This window comes from Telopea speciosissima, chromosome 10 (genome assembly GCF_018873765.1).
Source record: "Telopea speciosissima isolate NSW1024214 ecotype Mountain lineage chromosome 10, Tspe_v1, whole genome shotgun sequence".
Lineage (NCBI taxonomy): Eukaryota > Viridiplantae > Streptophyta > Magnoliopsida > Proteales > Proteaceae > Telopea > Telopea speciosissima.
Window position 1 is genome coordinate 53,867,386 of NC_057925.1, and position 18,524 is coordinate 53,885,909.

At 39.8% G+C, this 18,524-nt stretch overlaps 1 protein-coding gene across 8 annotated transcripts in view; it reads right to left on the reverse strand.

Annotated features, from left to right (window-relative positions):
* Positions 1–1,021: 1,021 nt before the first annotated feature.
* The window catches only part of LOC122642782 (putative ion channel POLLUX-like 2), an 83,001-nt gene continuing 65,498 nt past the window's right edge, over positions 1,022–18,524 (reverse strand). For 6 of the 8 annotated variants that reach the window (XM_043836367.1, XM_043836364.1, XM_043836366.1 and 3 more), the window contains 7 exons: positions 6,853–6,945; positions 6,635–6,755; positions 6,491–6,567; positions 3,426–3,473; positions 3,198–3,267; positions 3,040–3,113; positions 1,022–1,424 (listed from right to left, as the gene is read on the reverse strand). In XM_043836367.1, the coding sequence (XP_043692302.1) occupies positions 1,143–1,424; positions 3,040–3,113; positions 3,198–3,267; positions 3,426–3,473; positions 6,491–6,567; positions 6,635–6,755; positions 6,853–6,945 (765 nt within the window). In that variant the 3' untranslated portion in view covers positions 1,022–1,142. The remainder of the gene's footprint in view (positions 1,425–3,039; positions 3,114–3,197; positions 3,268–3,425; positions 3,474–6,490; positions 6,568–6,634; positions 6,756–6,852; positions 6,946–18,524) is intronic. The other 2 variants (XM_043836365.1, XM_043836368.1) reach the window with 2 other exon arrangements.

The window sequence follows — 18,524 nt, forward strand, 5'->3', positions numbered from 1 at the left end:
GGGAAGGAGAGAGTATTGTCTTGCGATACAAAGCCCAAGAGGGTTCTAGCACCCAACTCTAGAGAGTCTCCCTTCTCACTTCACCACCAATTTTGCCCAGTTTTTCTACTGGCAAAACAGATAAAATTGGGGTTTTTTAACCCCCTCAAAAAAAAAAAAAAAACCCAGATAAAATTGGGGTTGGAATCAGCCTGACCCTACTTAAATTCTTTAAACTACTATTCCCCCCCCCTCCCCGAAGATATAAATATAAAGGGAGAATGTTCTCTGTGCTGCAGCTCAGGCTGCCACAGGCACATGGGCCTGCCACTCAAGGGGGCAGGGTGGTCATTGCGCCCACCCCCATGTGCCTGGGCACAGCCTGCGCTACGGCACATAGAACAGCCCCATATATAAAATAAGGGAGAGCGATGGGTATGCTAGTGGTATATCGTATGCTAGCACCCTATGTGTCTATCACTCTCTTCATCCCTTACCTCTCGAAGGGAGGAAGAGAGAGATAGACACATAGGGTGCTAGCATACCCAACCTTTTCCTATATAATAAAATCAGACCAGCATACAGAAATCTGCCCCTATCCCACCCCCCCAGAAAAAAAAAAGTGCAGTGGTGCATTCGTTTCTAAGATGTTTAAAGCAGAGAATCCACATCATACAACAAAACTGTTTCAATAAGTAAGATGGTCAACGGTTAGTTGTTAATCTGTAGAAGCTGAAGACCAAATCTGATCCCAAGTTTAGGTATGATTCCCAGAAACTTTACCAGTAAAGCAAAGTGGCATCTTCATAATACAACAGAACGTTTTTGGTTGGCAGATATTTCCTCTTGTTCCCACCATTCCCAAAATAATAAAGCTGCTCTTCATTTCCTGAAATATTTCACTGCTTCAGAGTGCTCCCAGCATGCATGTTTTAAAAGTACCTATACCTTCCTGAAATTTTTAGTAGTTGATTAGTTGACATCTCTGCATGTTTCATTGATAATCCTGTGGAAGATCCTTTTTGCACTTTTCTTTTTTTTATAAATCTAGGATATGTTCACATGTTCACAATAACACCAATGATATTACGGCAAAATTAAAAAGGGAAAGCTCTAGAAAGTATGAAAAAGTATAAGAAAACAATAATGAATCAAATGTAGATCTATACAACTTTTGGCTGTTCACCCTCAAGTTCAGAGATTACAATTAGTGAATCTGTCATTCCAAGAGAAAGAGGCTGTGATTTGGGATTTGGGTTTATAACCTGCCATGAAAAATGTCTGGGTGAGAAAGGAAACAATTTTGAAATGAGCTGAAAATGAAAACAGTGTACCTTCTTATTGTTTTTTACATAGCCAATAGCAACTTCTCGCCGCAAATTTGCTCTTTCAGAAAGTTCATCAAATGATGGATTCTCCCATTCTTTCATGTAAAGGCTCATATCCTATCATCAAAAACACTTACGTAAAACTTGTGGAGGATCCGGAGTTATTACTGATTTGGTTACTACTTACTAGGTTTGGAAAAGCATGCAAGTGATGCAACGCTGTATTGATGATAGTTTATCATAGTAGCAATAGTAATAAGGAAGTGGATTCTGTTGAAACTTTGTGGACACCTCATTCATGTCATATACTAACCATGTATCAGGTTTCTGCATATAGTTGAACTACATGTGAGGAAAGGTTTGCAAATTGGTTGAGAAGTCAGTTTGAAGAAATTTGGACCACTGAGACACAAGTAGAATAGCACAACACGGTGTGGACCATACTATTGAGATGGGCCACTAAATATGGGTTGTGACCACATATATCCTATTGTCGAAATCTCCAAACCAACTCTCCCCACATGCCATAAAATAGCCATCACACAAGGACACTTTCATCAGCCAATGGAGAAGGAAACCTTGTAATAGTTCAAGGGCAAGAAAACAACCAAATGAAAAAACGGAAGCCTTATAATCTCGCATAAAGAAAAAGCCATTTCCCAGTGCTGGTCCCGCCTATGCTGGGTCCTGGGAGGGATGAGTTTGGAGTCGGTCTAACCTTTGGGCACTTTTCCGCAAAGTGGCCACCTCAAGACTCGAACCTTTTACCATTGCTCTAAGCAAGAGTAGCAACGAGGGAAATCCCATTTTAAAGTATGCTAGGGTATTGACCTGGAGTGGCTCTAGTGAACATACGGTATTTAGTGCATGAGATGGTGGAAAAGTCTGAATGGGCTGCACTTCGTCATAAACAATGAAGGGCATCACCCCCATCACACATAATTATTGAAAGCATAATGTTATGCTAATTATTTTCTTTTACTTGTTTATGCATTACTTTCCGAAGCTAACTCTACAATAGATAAATTATTTTACCCTCCCCTCCCCCTTCTTCAAGACATATTTTACGAAATGTATTTAAACTGGTCTATATCAGAGATTTTGTTTTATTAGTTTCATTATTCAATCAGAGGTACATACTACACACAAAATCCTTCTATTTCAACCCCTCAGGGACCGTGGTTTTGGATGGGAAAGGGACCCAAAGGTCTAACAGGTGAGAGGCCAGGTTTCAAATCCTGGTCTGTCCTTGAATTGTCATCACTTAGTTTTCCCCAAGCAGGCTAGAATTTTCTAGGATACAGCCATTACAGTACCTATCTTATATTTGCATTAGGACATTTCTATCATAGTAATGAAGAGATATGGGGATTTCCATTTCCATTAAAAATATGCCTGGAGATGGAATGATAGCCCCTATATAGAGGAGCAAGGTTTAGGGAAGGAACCTCTCTTACATTATGAAATCATGATTTCAAGAGTAATAAATGTGCTTAATTCAGGGAAGACACTGACCATATCAGGTTAGTGTCTTTAAGAAAATTCTCCAAAGTGCATCCTATTTAGTGGTCGGTCCAGGCCCCCAGCATTTCTTCCACCAATTTTCGACTACCACATGTGCAGTACAATACTGTGTTGGCGAGACTATCCAAAATATCATCAGGTATCCTTTTCTTTGCAACTTTTAGCAAAACAAAAATCTGGAGCAGTGAAATTATGGCAAGCCAGTTACCTTCACATATATTTCATCACCCTCTGCAGTAAGAATGTCTTTCCATACCTCATTCAGTTCACCATTCTCGGCCACTGTCATTTAAAAATGGAGTTAATCAAAACTGATTTCTCTGAGATATAAATTCCACAATAGTGAGAAAGTATTAAACTGAAGACCTTGAGCAGTTACAAGGCTCATTACTTCCTCTGATGCAATGTATGTTAGGGATGGCTTAATTCTTGCGATCTGTGAGCATAAGAAGACATTTAATATGATATCATCATATTGGATAGAGATTCATTTAAGCGATGTGTATACATGCACAATAAAATTTGTAAGTGATACGTGCATACATGTACAACAAAAACAATTCATAAAAATTCAGTCTGTGACTGAAGCATTACTTGTTTGCCCAATTTTTTATCAACAATTTCTGCAACCATATTTTGCACCTGCAATTCATTCATTCTATACCATTTAGAAAATAATGCACTGAATCATAGATGCTCAAAAATATAAAGAAGAATAAAGGAGCCTCTAGGATCTAAACAATAGTAAAAATGAAATATTTCAGTGGTAATAAACCTGGACTTCAAATAAGTCATTATCTTAATGATAAATAATATTACCAGGAAAGAGTAAATATTCATTAAACCCAGAGATGCCCCTAGGGTGCAATTAAATTTCAAGTCATATTACCAAGAGGGGTTGTCAGTTAAGGAATTACTAAGGTTTTGTCATTAGAACTTTAACTCCAAGCTTGTGTTTGTACACATGAAAAAGGGCCATTACCCATTGCTGGTCCCGCCTATGTGGGGTCCTGGGAGGGGTGAGTTTGGAGTCGGTCCTAACCTTTGGCATTTTTTTGCACAAAGTGGCTGCCCTCAAGACTTGAACATATGCCCTGGAAGCCCAAACCTTCTACCATTTCTCTAAGGATGTTTCTGTTCACATGCTCATGAATATATTTTGAGAAGCGGGGGGGCCTTGGCGCAATGCTAAGGTTTCTCTATTGCAACCTGGTGGTCATTCGAGTCAGTAGCAGCCTCTCCGCAAAGCGGGGTTAAGGCTGCATACATACGCCCCTCCCCAGACCCTGCAGTAGCGGGAGCCTCATGTACTAAGAAAGCAAAAGCACAATTACAAAAATCCTCAAATAGAATGACAAAAAACCCCTGTATGCAGATTATAAGGCTGCACAAAACATTTTTGCCAAATTAGATTCTGATTTTCGTACCATTGGATAGTGCCCAGAAAATGCTTTCCAACAATATCTGAATTATAAAATTTAGATTTGTGGTTTCAAAATTATGAATTTTTAAAGATTTTAAGGATTTTCAGAATTTTTAAATGACATAAATACTAAAGTTGGTTGGACCATCAAGCTCGAACCAGACTAGAACCGGTCTTACCTATCGGATAAGGGTTTGCATCAGCATGCTGCATTAGCCATGTGACGGCACACCAGGTAATCTATGCAGCATGCCGAATAGCCTAAGCGGCACGCGGGTTCACTGCTTGTTGCGCCCGGCGAGCCATCCACATACAAAATGCGGAAATTGATTAAAAAGAAAATTTACTGGAAAAAGGCAAGTAATTCTGTACCGTTGGATTCAAAACGTGATATCACCTTTTAGATCCAATGGTTTGAGATGATTCAAGTTGGGAAACTTCCATAAGAGGGAAGGGGACCCCTTCAGCTATAAATTTGACCCCAGCCCATGTTTTAGATAAAATGAAATTTGATGAGAACTCCCTATGAGTATTGACTGTTGGGAGCTCCTCTGTAGTAGAGGTGACTTCCAACATCCCCGCCCGAGGTTCGGGTATCCCCTAAACCCAAATTTGGTAGCATTTTAAAGGTATTGAAGCCTTCTACACTTATTTAATTTCCCATAATTTTCTGAATTTCTTTGTATTTCTCATAAATTTCAGATTGAGGGTATGTTGCTGATTGTTACGGATAAGGATTATGTATCCCGTTCAGGTTCATTGTATGTGGGCTAAGGACTTCGACTGTGTTATGACTCAGCCTTAATTCACCATTCCTTATCTGTAATTCTTATCCTCTCTATAAATAATAAAGGGCCTCTGTCATTTAAAACAAGCCACTCCATTCACTAAACTCTCTTCTTCTCAACTTGGTATCAGAGCCCAATACTTGGCATATTTTTTCTTTAACTTCTCTGCTACAAGAAGAATACAATCCTACACGTTAGAGGCTCCGGCCTCCCAAGGCTGAGCATGGTCACAAAACATGCCGCCTTCCCTTCTGATCCACTGAGCATGCTATGGTACCGCCGGCCAACCGGCTCCAAACAATCATCACTTGGACCCCTGCCCCTCCCAGTACTCTCTCCTAGGGGCTTTAGCCCTATCGCTAGGGAGGTGTATGTAATTCCTTTCATATGCCGCCTTCGCTTCTCTTTTTCACCTTTTACCTCCCTAGGGAGGTGTATGTAATTCCTTTCATATTATTAGTGAAGTAATATAGGTGTGGTAGAGATAATTCTCTGACACACAAACATTGCACCATCATCTCTCTTCTCCTTCTCTTCTTCCACTTCTTCTCCTTGTTCTCTTACATTCTTCAATTTCCAACTGGATATCCATGCACTAGCGTAAGTTGTACAGGAATCCTATGGATTATCTGTTTAACCAAGACATATGTTATAGTCCTGTAGAGGAAGATTAGTCCCACGCCATAGACTCATATGGTCAGACAAGCTCTCATTAGACACTAACCACACCAGCTATTTAAATCCCCATCCCACATCAATATATATTTCATAGAAAGTAAAATTTTGTGAAGCAGATGACTTAAATATTGGGGTTGTGCTTCAAGCTGTTTCCACGCTTCAACCCTCAAATCATGGATTAAATATGAAGCATCCATCTACAAAGTGGTTACAGTTACTGACCTTGACTTTATCTTAGCTCCCCAAGCTCTTAAATTTTGGGTCCGTGTTTCAAATCTGTTCCAAACCTTGAACCCTAGAATTGAAGATTGAATAACACTATCCATCTGTAAGGATTGTTTTGGTTACTAAGGTCGAATGTTTCAAAAGTTGCTCAATATGGCAGTTATTCAACTCTAAAATGATTCAGTTAGCCATTTTGGTTTCCCATCATTATTCACTCGGAGTAGAGGTCAGCCTATATTATATGGACTGTTCAATATAGGATCTGTAACTGTGTCCAAACACCATATATAAGTCGTATCATTCCCACACCAGTCTAAAATTGTCAGCAAAAGAGATTACCACCACCATGACAATCTCATCTTGTTGAGTAGATCAGGAGATTTTAATCCTTGTATCCTTTATACTTGGATACTCAAAATGGGTATTAGTTTCATGTTTTTTTTTTGAGGTGATGGCATAGTATCATGTTGAATACTAAAAACTATATGTCCTTGTTGTATCTGGAAAGTACAGCATGTCATACCAATGCAAAGAAAAATACTAACCTTCACACCAAGTTTGTTGCAGATATTTTCAGCGAGAAGGAGAGAATATGCAGACTGCTTGTCTGCTGTGGATGGATCTGCATGGACATAGTCAGTCGAAGGTATTTCTTACACAACTGAGTTTCAATTTTCATATGTTATTACCTCTAAGAAGCCACTCTCTATCAGATATTACAACAATTGAAAAAGGCTCTCCATTCTGAAAAGAGTTGCGAATATTCAATATCGCTTCCTCTAAGGTGTCATAGTTCATGGGATTTCCCATCTGCAACATAAGAAAATATATGAAAAAAAATTGATGAAAACAAAACCAGTTTTCTGTTAAGAAAAATATAGTAAGATTCTAATGAAGAAGATATTACCCTATGAGAAACGCATATGTGTTTCAGTTTATTGTAGCCAGAAAGTTTAAAGGCCTTACTTCTCTCATCCAAAGGCACATCTGATAATATTTCCTGCAACTTTTATAGTCAAAACAAAATAAAGCATAAACTTATATATATATATATAAAGTTTGTTTCATTATGCTCCCAGCTACAAACATATTGATAGTTATCTCAAGTCTCGATGGTATCAGTTTTAACTAAATAGCTTAAGGGTTACAACCTACAAGAAATATGAAGCAGACCAAGCTCTTAAAGTTTGGGAGTAGCCCCGCTTCAAGATAAGCTACGAGAAAGTCATTTGAGATGGCATGGCCACGTTCAACGGAGGCCTTGGGATGCTCCAGTTCGGAGGAGTGACTTGATTCAGATTGAATGTACTAAAAGAGCTAGGGGAAGGCCTAAAACGACGCTAGGAGAAGTGGCAAGGAAAGACATGCATGGCTTGGGTTTTGTTTCAAGTATGATCTCGAATAGAGCTGCTTGGAGGGGTAGGATCTACGTAACCGACCCCATTTAGTTGGGATAAGGCTGTTGTTGTTGTAGGACAAGCTCTTAAAGTTTGAAATATCATAGTTATCCTCTAGATAGATTGAGCGTACTATTTTAAATTATCTCCCATTATTTCAACATTTGGTTGCCAACTCAGTACAGACACAGGTACTGGAGGACTGATCACCTAATAAAGAACTAAACACCAAACGGATATAGTCAAAATAATATCATCCCACCATATTTAAGAAAATAGAAAATCTGATCCTTCTAAAATACAGGAGGATTGAAGAGGAAGCAAAAGAAGATTGACATACTAATTCTCTCATCTTAAAATAAAGGCTGCACTTATCTATAAAAAATTCTTGGGTTTTGAACAAAACTACTTGTACCAAATTGAAGAATAGCTTGCCAGTGATGCAGTAATACCTTTAATTTCTTTCAAAGCACACCTAAGGGTGGGCAGACTAACAATAGGAAATGAAGCATCTACATCTCTCTAAATCAGAAAATTCACCTAATATTTAATGTCCAGACAAGATTTGAGGATTGGGTTCTAGATTGGTTCCAGATGATTGCAATCCAGATCAAGCTCCCGTGATGCATGCCCTCCAGCCAAAAAACAAATGAAAGCAAAGTCCACATAACACTACATATCATATGAAAATGAAATAATGAAAACCTAGTGAAAGGCCACAGTTTAGGTGGGGAAAACCCAAGTGATGCCCCAAATAAGAGGAAATGACCAATGAATATCTTTGGGAGGGAAAGATTAATCACCAGCCATCTCAGTCTTCTCCATGCCTGAACCTTTATTTTTCATGCTTATTATAATTGGAAAAGATGCATCAAGTTGAGAAAGAAGAGAGAAGAGAATGATTTTGTCTTATCAAGAAGACAGAGGCCACCACTTTATTTTTAACTTAGGAATATTACAAATATGGAATGATTGCTCAATCCTTATCTAGCACAATTAACATGTGCATAATGAATCTAGACACTACAATGTATCTAGACCAAACCAAACCAGCTGAACTAATTATAAAACCAGTTAGGGAATCCCGCTTAAGTTGGTGCATAGATGTTGCACATGCCCAACTTGGAGACAATAGGGTGAAAGGTCTTGATTGATAAACCTTTAGTGAAAATATCTGCCAATTGGTTCTCTGTGGTAACAAATGGCGTAAATATCAGACCAGCTTCAATATTCTCCTTAATGAAGTGTCGGTCAATTTCAATATATTTGGTCTTGTCATGTTGAATTGGGTTATGAGCTATATACTGATTGCAGCTTTATTGTCGCAGTACAGTCTCATAGGTCCTTCAGGTGCAACTTTTAGATTGCTGAGAATCATTTTCAGCCAAATGAGTTCACATATTCCTTGTGCCATTGCCCTATACTCAGCCTCGGCACTAGATCTGGAAACTACAGCTTGTTTCTTGCTTCGCCAAGTGACAAGATTCCTTCTAAGGAATGTGCAGTATCCAGAAGTGGATCGACGGTCGTCGATAGAACCCACCCAGTCAGCGTCAGCAAAAGATTCCAGCTTTAGCTTTCCATTGTTTGAGAACAAAATACCCTTCCCTGAAGCTGACTTTAAATACCAAAGGATTCTGTACACTGCCTCAAGGTGAACAGTCTTTGGATCATGTTGGAAGCGACTAAACGCCTACTGCACAAGCGATATCTGGCCTGGTGTGAGAGAGGTATACGAGTCTTCCTACGAGATGCTGATATCATTCTTTATCCACAAAGTCTCCACTTGTGCTGTAGAGTTGGTGGTTTACTTCGATGGGAGACTCAGCAGGTCTACACCCAAGCATTCATGTTTCTTCAAGAAGATCTAGGTCGTACTTTCTTTAATATGAAGATCCCTTTGCAAGATCGGGCTACTTCAATTCGTGTGAAAAATAAGAGAAGAAGAAAGAGAGAAAAAGAGAAAGAGAGAAAACGAGAGCGAGGCGATAGCTTGTTCAACTTTGGGAGTCGCAACTTAATGTTGGACCTCCCACCCTTTTCACTATATATAATTAACAAAGGGCATAACAGGAAAAATAAGAAAAAATAAAACAAGGGGTGCAGTTCTTTGTGCCGCAGCGCAAACTGTGCTCAGGCACATGGGGGTTGGCGCAATGACCACCCTGCCCCCTACACAGGCTGCCCATGTGCCTGGGCGCAGCCTGCGCCGCGGCACAGAGAACATTCTCCCATAAAACAAATACATAATTCCAAAAACTACCCAAAACCATCTCGGTATTAGCGCCTGATACCGAGACTACATAGTCTCAACTCACACTCCCCCTCAAGCTGGAGCATATATGTTAATCATGCCCAGCTTGTCACAAATATATTCCACTCTTACACTCCCCAAAGACTTTGTAAATACATCTACAAGTTGCTATCCTGTACGAACATGACAAGGAGAAATCAGCTCTTGTTGCAGCTTTTCTCGAACAAAATGACAGTCCATTTCAATGTGTTTCGTTCTTTCATGAAGCATAGGATTCGAAGCAATATAGACTGCAGTTTGATTATCACACCACAATTGCAAAGGAGAATCTTCTGAAAATCCAATAACTGTTTCACCCACATTAGCTCACAAGTAGCCTGTGCCATGGCCCGATATTCTGACTCTACACTAGATTGAGCAACAACTATCTGTTTCATGCTCTTCCCGGACACGAGGTTCCCTCCAACAAACGTGCATTGATCTCCTGTCAACTAGAGATCCAACTCAATCAGCATCTTAAAAACCCTTTATCCGCCCATGGCCATGATCACTATAAATGAGACCATGCCCAGGAGCCTTCTTGAGATAACGCAAAATATGCATAACAGCCTCCAAGTGAGACATCCGAGAAGCAGACAGAAACTAACTCACAAAACTAACGCTCAATGTCAGGCCGAGTCACAGTTTAATAATTCAATTTCCCAACAAGTCTCTGATACTTCTCAAGATCACCTAGAATATCACCATCATCAGTTGTAAGCTTTAAATTGGGATCCATGGGAGTATCTAGAGGTTTAGAGCCCAACATCCCTGTCTCTGAAAGAAGATCAATAACATATTTTCTCTGTGAAAGCGAAATTCCTTTCCTTGACTAAGCCACTTCCACACCCAAGAAATACTTCAATTTTCCAAAATCCTTGGTCTGAAATTTTTGCTGCAAATGCATCTTCAAGTTCTCAATACCTGAAGCATCATCTCTTGTAGTAACAATATCATCTACATAAACAACAAGAAATATTCTCCCTGCATCAAAACGTCGGAAAAATACGGAATGATCACTACCACACCTTGTCAGCCCAAACTCTAATACAACTTCAGTGAACCAACCAAACCACGCCCGAGGGGACTATTTCAGCCCATACAAAGACTTCTTGAGCTTACGCACTGTACCGACTCCCCTTGAGCAATAAACCCAGGAGGTTGCTCCATATAAACTTCCTCATGAAGATCCCCATGTAGAAAAAGCATTCTTAACATCTAGCTGATATAAAGGCCAATGATGAGTAGCAACAAGCGAAATTAAAATACGAACAAAAGAAAGCTTAGCCACAAGAGAAAAAGTATCCAAATAGTCTACACCATACACTTGGGCATAGCTCTTTGCCATAAGTCGGGTCTTCAAACGTGCCAAGGAACCATCAGGGTTAACCTTCACCACAAAAACTAACGACAACCAATATCTGATTTACCTGAGGCCTGAGGGTAAGGGAACAAGATCCCATGTCTGATTTTCCTCCAACGCCAACAGTTCCTCATTCATAGCAGCCTCCAACCAGGAGTGGATAATGCCTCTACAACAGACTTAGGAATAGGATGACTTTCAACAATAGTCAAACAGGAATGGAAGGTAGAAGACAAACCAGAATAGGACACAAAGTTAGAAATAGGGTGTTGGGTACAACTCCAAATACCTTTACAAAGAGCAATAGGGACATCAAGATCAGAAGAAGTATCCAAGGAAGAAGTACCTATTGCAGGACCAGTAGGTGAAGAAGACGGACCAGAAGTAGACGAATTGGGTGGGGCCCATACTTCTTGAAGGTGGCGTTGGTACACAATACGAGGTGGCAATGGTGGTGCTGGTGATAGTGAAGCAACTTGTGGAACTAGGTTAACAAGAGACTGAACAACATATACTCGAAGATCATCATCCAACTCAGAAATAACAAAAGAGGATTCATCATAAGGGGTGGATTCAAAGAAGGTGTTAACAAAATAGGAAATAGGAGAATGCTTGAATGATCGATTTGATCAAGTAAGCCTTATATTCATAACATAAAGAATTACATCCTAATGACAAAAATACCCCTAGCTTAGCCGACTTAACTAGGCAGTACATAAAGCATAAAATAAAACCCCAAAATGACCAGAATACCCCACGGTATTCTGGTATTCTGGTTTACATTATTCAACAATCCCCCTGAAGTTGGAGCAAAAATGTCAATCATGCCCAACTTGACTAAATTAGGATGAAACATCTTTCCAGGCAATGCCTTGGTGAATATATATCAGCAAGCTGATCAGTAGACTTCACAAAAGGAACACAAATCAGCCCTTCTTCTACTTTTTACTTAATGAAATGCCTATCCACTTCAACATGCTTGGTACGATCATGCTGTACCGGATTATATGCAATGCTGATTGCAGCCTTGTTGTTACAATACAACAACATAGAGAGACGAATAGGAACACCAAGATCTTGTAGCAAACCCTTCAGCCAGAGTAACTCACAAATGCCTTGTACCATAGCATGAAATTCTACTTCAGCACTAGAACGAGCCACCACATTCTGCTTCTTGCTACGCTAAGTGACAAGATTGCCACCTACAAAAGAACAATACCCAGAGATAGACTTGCGATCTAGAGAACCAGCCCAATCAGCATCAGTGTATGCCTCTATCCATAGGTAATCATGAGGAGACAAGAGAATGCCTTTCCCTGGAGCTGACTTCAAGTAGTGAAGAATACGAAGAACAGTCTCCATATGGGAAGAGTAGGGGTCATGCATAAATTGACTTATAGTACCCATAGCAACAGCAATGTTAGGACGTGTAAGTGAGAGATAAATCAACTTCCCCACTAGTCTTTGGTATTGGCCTTTATCAACAGGTTCACCCTCCTTTTCCTTGAGATGAACATTAGTATCCATAGGAGTATTTGAAGAGTGACATCCTAACAAACCAGTTTTTGCCAATAAATTTAGAACATACTTCCTTTGGGAGAGAAAGATGCCCTTAGCAGATTTAGCAACTTCAATCCCAAGAAAGTACCTAAGCTTTCTTAGATCCTTAATCTCAAACTCTTGTCCAAAAAAGGTCTTCAAACGGCTGATCTCATCACCATCATTGCTAGTGACTACAATATCATCAACGTAGACTATGAGAACAGTAAGTTTTTCACCAACCCTCTTTATAAAAAGAGTGTGATCAACATTACTCTGCTTGTAGACCACATAAATCATGGCCTTGTGAAACTGGTCAAACCATGCTCGAGGTGACTGCTTCAGCCCATAAAGTGCACGCTTCAATTTACACACTTTGCCTTGGTTTTTGTCACAAGAGAACCCTGATGGAATATCCATATACACCTCCTCATCAAGTTCTCCATTGAGAAAAACTGTTGGTAGAATCATGGGCTAGAAAAGAGAGAATGAGAGAATAATTGCTTGTATTAATTGATAGGTAAGCCCCTCTGTAAGCCCCTCTATTTATAATAGAAGGGAAACTTACAAGAGACTAAAATAGGCGATGTGGGACTAAAACCCACATAGCCGACTTACACTTAATAACATAAAAACTACCCCAAAAGAACCAGAATACCCCCACGGTATTTTGGAGTACATATTCCAACACTCCCCCTCAAGCTGGATTATACAAAGAATTAAAGAAAGAAAATCCAGTTTGAACTAAAGAAAAAAGAACTCCATAATAATGCTAACACCCCCTCAAGTTGGCGCATACAAGGTACTAATGCCCAACTTGAACAAAACGGGAAAAAATAAGTTGTAGCAGAATCCAGCTTCAAGATGGATGCAGCTCCTAAATAAACCTTTAAGAACTTGAAAAAATAGATCTTCAAAACTTGGGCAGACTTGATCAACAAACCGGGACCGGAATGTCTTCCAAAAAAATGCAGCTTTTACCAATCTTCTATTGCTGTCCAGTAATGAATCTCTGAATGATAATCTTGAAGATGTAGTGAGCAGATGAATCAAGCAGCAGAAAAGATCAAGCAGTGGAAAAAATCAACCCAACTGTAGAACCTTATATAGGCAAGCAATCACCAAACATTTTCAATACTTTAATACCAATCTCCCCCTTACGGCAAACTCACCCCAATAACAAAGTAGATACCCATTGGCAATGGTGAAAACTCTGATCTTCTATGTTTTGCACCAAGTGTTCCTGCAAGTTCTGCTTTCTGCAATGGCTGCAGTATACTGTACATAATCCCCCCCTCACGTGTAGTACACGTGGACATAACAGAGATGATGTAAATGATAGGGCAAAAACATAATATTCCAGAATCTTCCAAAAGGTGCCAAGGGTAATGGAAAGAGAAGAAATGGCAATTTAGAGAATACCATAAACTTCCAAGGTGGTTATGGGTATATGCCAAAGGTATGGTTTGGGAGGTGGTGAAGTGAAAAGAAGCAGTGGGATAATGAACCATGGACAAAGCAACACAGTAATTTACAACCTTCTTTTAATCGATCAAACTAATTCCAAAACACCAATCTCCAATGATCAGATCTGAATTAAAAAAAACAGGTCTAATTTGTAGAAGGAGAAGGTACCATTCTGTAAAAACTTGATCGATTTTCACATAAGGAAGTACTAGTGTGCAAAATTCCAAACTATAAACTCCCACATGCTAAATAGAATTGACGAAGATATTTGAACAGCAATGGATGTAAGAAGCTTCAACAAAAAACTTGGATCAGATCTGAATTTGTGAACAATGCTAGGATCAAGCTCTCAAAGGGAGCCGGGATATGAACCAAAAAGGCTTCACATAACTGAATAGGTTCGTAGATGCAACCAATAACCTTGCCACACTGTTGTAATCCCAAATAAGCTGATCTCCAGGGTAGTAGATTCGAGTCTCCAATAATGAAAGAAATTCGATCTCCAATAGTAGGATACTCAGCCTCAATAATAGGGCAGCAGTAGTCCACATAAAGGTAACAGTAACATGTCAACCAGTCATGCTTACAGAAGCTAATCAATAGAACCAGCAAGTTATGTAGTAAAGCTCAATAGAACCAGTAAATTTAAGATAAATAATCCGACAGATCCATAGGTAGTTGAAGCAGCCAGCCACATAAGAACCAATAAAAAATAGGTTGATAATTGAAGAAATCGAGCCATAAGTGTGAACCTGAATTTTTTTTCAAAAAAACTCCAAGAATGATGCTGAAATTTGGGTTGAATACTCCTTTGATATCTATAAGACTCTCCTCAAAAAATTAGCAAGAGAGGACTGCCCTAACCCTTAGATCGATTATAGTCGGGGTTTTGTAAAAACCCTGAAAGTTGAGATCGATTGTAGGGAAAGGGAGCTTCATAAAAAAGATGATGACTTGTCAAAGATTGTTGGTGGTTTGTAATAGATGCTGTCCACAGCTGCTTTAATGGATCTCCAATACTAATAACCAACCTCTTTTTGTGATTGAGACTTGATCTTCAAGAGGGAGAAACACCAAAAAATTGCAGAAAAATAAGGCAGCAGCTATCACACGAAATAGAACTTCTTCAAGCCATGTATTGATGAAGTAGAATGTCCCTCTTGATAGTAGAAACACCTCCAAAAAACTCCAACAGCAGCAAGCAACCCTAACCCTAAAATTGATATGTGTCAGGGTTTTGTAAGACCTTGAAAAGGAGGATCGATTGGGGTTAGGGGTCTTCAAATACTTGGAAAGAGGCTAATATTGAGGTCGAGTGGTCCTTGTAGATGAAGTAATCAGCCCTCCAAAAATCAGCAAAAGCTGAAACCTGAAACCCTAATTTCGGTTGGAGTCAGGGTTTTAATAGGTAACCAAATTGGCAGGTTGAGAAAGTTTTGTTGTAGAAACAAATCCAACCATCAGAAAGGGTCCAAACTTAGGTCGAGTAGGGTTTGTAGTAATAGGGAATCACCCCCAAAAAATCAGCTGCTTTTGAAAAGGGAAACCCTAAAATCGATTGGAGTCAGGGTTTTGAAAAAAACCCTGACAAGTTGTGATCGATTAGGGTACTATAGGCTGGTATGGATAATGAAAGATGGAGAAAAAGAAAAAAAGGAACGATGACAATGGAATAGGGTAGAAAGGTGCTGGAAAAGGGTGCATAGGAGGCTCCAATAATGGAAAATCAGCCTTCCATGGTGATAGGGATCTGATCTCCAAAAAAGAGAGAAACTCCAAATTGCAGAGAAGGTTCCAGCAGAATTTTAATTGAAAAAAATAGATAGAATGGAGGAGGGCAGCAACTAAATCATTGGATACTTTATTTACCTCATTAGTGCTGCCCCCTTACAAGGTTGAGAAGAAAAAAACCAGAAGAAGGAGAAACCGAGAAAGGGAGAAGAAGGGAGAAGTCGATTGAGGAGAAGCGGGTTTTTTCCCTCTTTTTCTAACCTAGATCAGACCTGCTTTGATACCATGTTGGTAGAATCGTGGGCTAGAAAAGAAAGAATGAGAGAATAATTGCTTGTATTAATTGATAGGTAAGCCCCTCTATTTATAATAGAGGGGAAAGTTACAAGAGACTAAAATAGGCGATATGGGACTAAAACCCACATAGCCAACTTACACTTAATAACATAAAAACTACCCCAAAAGGACCAGAATACCCCCACGGTATTCTGGAGTACATATTCCAACAAAAACATTCTTCACATCCAGCTGTTGTAAATCCCATCCAAGATTGACTGCACAAGATTGTCAAACTCGGACAATATTCAACTTTGCAACAGGGGCAAAGGTCTCCTGGCAAAGGTCTCCTGATAATCAATCCCATATGTATGAGTGAACCCTTTTGCCACGAGTCGTGCCTTATATCTATCCATAGTGCCATCCACCTTCTGTTTCACTAGAAACACCCACTTACATCCAACAGTTCTTTTCCCTGGCAGAAGAATCACAAGCTCCCATGTGTTATTTTTCTTCAAGGCTTCCATTTCTTCCATCATTGCTGCCTTCCACTTTCAATTTAATAGAGCTTCCTGGCAATTTTGAGGAATACGAACAGAAGAAAGAGAAGAAACAAAAGCACGAAAAAAATGGAGAAAGGGAATCATAAGAAACAACATGAGATATAGGGTGTTGAGTGCAAGCTCTAACACCTTTGCGAGTAGCAATAGGTAGGTTAAGAGAAGAAGTATTACCAGGTGGAGAAGTAGAAACTGGATCCGAAGTTAGCAACTGGATGGGTACCTGTGTTGTAGTGGATTGAAGCTACTTATGCTTGGTTCTGGTATAAGTCTTCAAGTTAGATGCATCAATCCTCCGCTGAAATTCACTAATGGTTTTCTGGACTGGAGTGATCTCCAACCTGAGTAGGAACATCTCCCCCTGAAGAAGAGGGAGGAACAGAAGCAGGAACTTCCCCTTGAATAGGAATATCTCCCCCTGAAGAAGAGGGAGGAACAAGAGCAGGAATAGGGGCAGACTCATCATGCACATACCTAAGGGGGGGGGTTCTATGGTCAACACATCTTTACTAGAACTCTCCCCTTGAAGATGTGGGGATGAATAATATGAGAGGTTCTCATGAAAGACAACATCCATACTGACCATGGTACGTCGTGTAGGAGGATAATAGCACTTGTACCCCTTTTGGGTGGCTGATGATCCTAAGAAAATGCAGCGGAGACCACGGGGCTCAAGTTTACTAGGGGATCTAGTATCCCTAGCATAACAAACACAGCCAAATACCCTAGGGGGAACAATAAAAGAAGTAGAGCCATTTAAGAGCTCAACAGGGGACTTGGAGCAAAGAACCCGAGAAGGCAGTCTATTAATTAAATAGTCCGCAGTGAGGACATCATCTCCCCAATATAAAGAGGGAACATTTCGAGCAAACATAAGTGCTTTAGCCACTTCCAAGAGATGGCAATTTTTCCTCTCAGCCACACCATTCTGGGCTGGAGTATCAACACAGCTGGTCTGACGTAGAATCCCATGGGCAGCAAGGTATGTTTGGAACTGACCTTCCATATACTCTGTCCCATTGTTACTTCTCAAGACTTTGAGAGTGGCATAAAATTGGGTTTGAATCATTTTGTGAAAATGCCGAAAATAGGAAAAAACTTCATTTTTTGTATGCATCAGGTAGACCCAAGTGGATTTAGAATAACAGTTTATGAATGTAACAAACCACCGATGTCCAGAAAGAGACACTTTGCGACTAGGACTCCACACATCAGTATGAACCAATTGAAATAGGGAAGAACATATTTCATTAGAAATAGGATAGTTTGAATGTGTCTATTTGGCCAAGACACAAGCCTCACAAAAAAAAATCTTCCTTATTACAACTGTTAACCAAAGCTGGAAATAAATGGGATAAAGTTCCTAAAGGGGAGTGTCCTAATCTAGAATGTCATTGGTGTAGTTCAGAGGAGAAAGATGAAGGTTGACATAAGTCACATAACTTGGAAGGCAATGCCCGTGGAGGAAGGTGGCCAGCATCAAGCAGGTACAATCCACCATGTACTTTACCCGATCCAATCGTCTTCCCCGAGTCCAGTTCCTAAAAAACACAATGAGTTGGAAAAAAAAGTCACTTTGCAATTCAAATCTTTTGTAAGACTACTGATAGAGAGAAGATTAGTAGTGAAATTTGGTATATGCAAAACAAAAGACAAGGTAAGAGAAGGGGAGCAGCTAATGGATCCTTTCCCAGAAACAGATGAGAGGGAACCATCAACCACTTTCACCTTATCCTCGCCCATAGGAGTGGTAGGCTAAAAGTAGACGAGTGATCCAGTTGCTGCCATAGACCTTTGAGGGCAGCATAGTATTTAGAAACAGGTAACTCCTACTGTATGTTATGAATTTTCTTATGAATTTCATACACCTGAGCATCATTCCCGACCTGCCCATAGGTCTCCTTGGCAGCACTCCATATATGATGGGCAATGTCCAATAAAAGATAATTGCTG